General features: G+C 35.7%; 1 protein-coding gene across 1 annotated transcript; it reads right to left on the reverse strand.

The window, feature by feature from the left end:
• Nucleotides 1–205: 205 nt before the first annotated feature.
• LOC100031267 (olfactory receptor 5AC1-like) lies at nt 206–1,144 on the reverse strand. Its single transcript, XM_001380537.2, has one exon. It carries the CDS (start codon nt 1,142–1,144, stop codon nt 206–208), a length of 939 nt encoding a protein of 312 aa, XP_001380574.2.
• Between the last annotated feature and the right edge of the window lie 1,799 nt (nt 1,145–2,943).

Raw genomic sequence — 2,943 nt, forward strand, 5'->3', positions numbered from 1 at the left:
AAATTAAATATTTCATTTCTTATAGATACATTGTGGGGAAAAAAAGAGTCTCTAGTGAAGGCACAATACCTCTACTCCATAAAGAGATATTTTCAGTTGGCACATATTAATCATTTTTGACATTGAGAATTATGTCCAGCACAGCTAAGTATCTCCTGAAAAATCTGAAGATTTCATTAAATTTAACAAGAATAGTTTACCAACTTCACTTGAGAAATTTTACTTTTTTTATTACTTTTCTCAAGGCAGCAAGAACTTCTTTGTTTCTCAGGCTGTAGATAAATGGGTTTAATAGAGGAATTATGATTGTGTAAAACAAGGAGTACATTATGTCCTGATCTTTGGCACCACCAGATCCAGGAAACACATACATTATTAAAAGGGTGCCATAGAATAAAGAGACAGAGAGCAGATGTGCACTACAGGTAGAGAAAGCCTTTCTCCTGCCATTTTCAGACTTAATTCTCAGGATGGCAAGAAAGACGTAAGTGTATGAGACTAAGATTGTCGTAACACTAAAAGATTGTAAGGAGATGGCACAAATGAAAAGTACTATTGCATTAAGGAATGGGTCAATACAGGAAATCTTAAACAACGGTAAAATTTCACAGTAGAAATGACGTATTATATTTGTTCTACAGAAGGTTAATCTAAATAACAAACCCACATGTGTCATGCCATTAAGACATCCAATTGTATATGAAGCAATCACCAATTGAATGCAGAGCCTATTAGACATCCTCACTGGATATAACAGGGGTTTGCATATGGCTGCATAACGATCATATGCCATCACTGCCAAAAGGAAGCATTCTGTTGATGCACTGGCACCAAAAAAGTAAAATTGCGCCATGCATTCTGAAATGGATATAGATTTATCTTGGGATAAGAAGTTCATGAGCATCTTAGGAGTCACTGAAGAGGAAGTCCAAGCATCTGCGAAAGCTAAACTACTCAGGAGTATGTACATGGGTGTCTGAAGGTGAGAGTCCATCCAAACAAGCACCACCAGACCAATATTCCCCACCATGGTTGTGAGATAGATCATTAAAAATATAGGGAAGAGCACGAGCTGAATTTCTGGGCGATCTGTAAGGCCAGTGAGAACAAACTCTGTCACCAGTGTCATGTTCTCCTCCATCATAATCCCATTGTGGATGCTCACTGAAAGAAAAGATGAAAAATAATGAAGACGTTTACCAACAACTCTATGAAATAATATTTTCCTGTACATGGTGCCCTGTCACCAGCTTGTCTTCAGCTTTTATTTTACTTCTCTTAAAAAAGAAGTATTTTAGAATAATGATACAATAACTTTCTGAGATTAGAATTAAATGAATCTGAGAGTCACCCGTAATGTTAAAAGAGGATACTTAGGAATTTTTTAATGTAAAGACTAAAGAAAAAAACATGTATTTCTTTATGATTCTGGAATCCGTGAACAATGAATTTTGTATATTCTTTGATGTTTCTGTAACTCTTTTCAGATTAAAAACCAGTTTATATACATTAATTTAGTTGAATCTTAATGATACTGAGAAGCGTATTATAGACAATAATATATCAATTTTATGAATGAGTAAACAGGGTGTGAGTGCTTGTGTCAGGCAGGAGTGCAATTAGATCCTAGTTCTCCCTGATTCCAGGTCCAGAATTCTATCCCCTATATCTGGATATGGAGTACCCACTTATAATATCTCCGACTGAGGGAAGCTGAAGATGGTGGACTCTTTGAGCTCAGGAGGTCTGAGAAGCACAATGGCTAAAATCAATGAGGTGTCTGCATTAAATCTCCCAGCACTATTGTGAACCCACAGAAGCTGAAGACCAACAGGCTCCCTGAGGGAAGATGAGCCATTCCAGGATAGAAAATAGGAGTAGGTCAAAGCTTCCATGCTGACCTTTTGTGGGACTGAGTCTGTGAGTGACCCCAGTACCTCTCACCTTAGTGAGATAGGGAGGCTTTGTCTCAAGGGAAAACAATCACAATTTCAAACTCTATGAACATAATCCAAAAATTTTCATGTTCTGGGAATGTGTTAAGGTGTAGTAGAGCTAGGTGACACTGTAGATAGAAGAAAGCCCATCCTAGGAATTATTATTTAAAAATAATAGAATTTAGAGCTAGATAAGATGAAGTAGTAAAAATTATTTTATGCATAAGCCTCAATCCACTGAGGTGTAGTTACAGGTCCAATTCCACCTAAGTGGTTTTTATGTAAATTTATTTATTTTTGTTACATTAAAATACCTGGTAATGTCCCACTCATACTTCTCCCCACTACAGAAGATAGAATTTGATGAAAAGAAAAATATATATATTAAACTTTGCCTTGCTGATTTCTACTTATCCAGTTTTTCTCTGGAGGTGGGCATACACAAGTCATGCTTCAAACAATATCTCCATTACTATCTTTGATGTTATCTTGGTTCTGCTTGTTTCATTCTTCATAATTTCACGAAGGGCTCTCTAATTTCAGAAAAGATGAGGGATTTGAGAAAGAGAGACAGAGACAAAGAGAATACGTGAGACAGAGACAGACTGACAGACAGACAGACAGAGAGAAAGAGATTCATTCCCCGAGGATTTCCAGCAACAGAATACAGTCTGGAATAGTTTTAAAATATTTTCTGCCTTTATATGTATAATTGATATCACATTGCTTGCCTTCACAAGGAATCGGAGTGGGGTGGCATGAACATGACAATTTGGAACTCAGGAAACATTTTAATGAATATTGGAAAATTTTTTTATATAACTGGGATATACTTATCAAAAGAAATGACAATTTTTTAAATATCTGCACACAAGCAGAGGCATCAGATAACCTTTATTGTCATGATCCACTGAAATGTAAGGTTTGATGCTTTTATAGTTTTCCCAACTCAAAGCTGTAATATTTCTGCTCTATAAAAATATATTTTTAATATTTTTATTATTTA

Source organism: Monodelphis domestica, chromosome 8, assembly GCF_027887165.1.
Source record: "Monodelphis domestica isolate mMonDom1 chromosome 8, mMonDom1.pri, whole genome shotgun sequence".
NCBI lineage: Eukaryota > Metazoa > Chordata > Mammalia > Didelphimorphia > Didelphidae > Monodelphis > Monodelphis domestica.

Excerpts from the sequence above, each read along its gene's own strand:
- LOC100031267 (XM_001380537.2), bottom strand. The coding sequence starts at position 1,144 with ATGATGGAGGAGAACATGACACTGGTGACAGAGTTTGTTCTCACTGGC.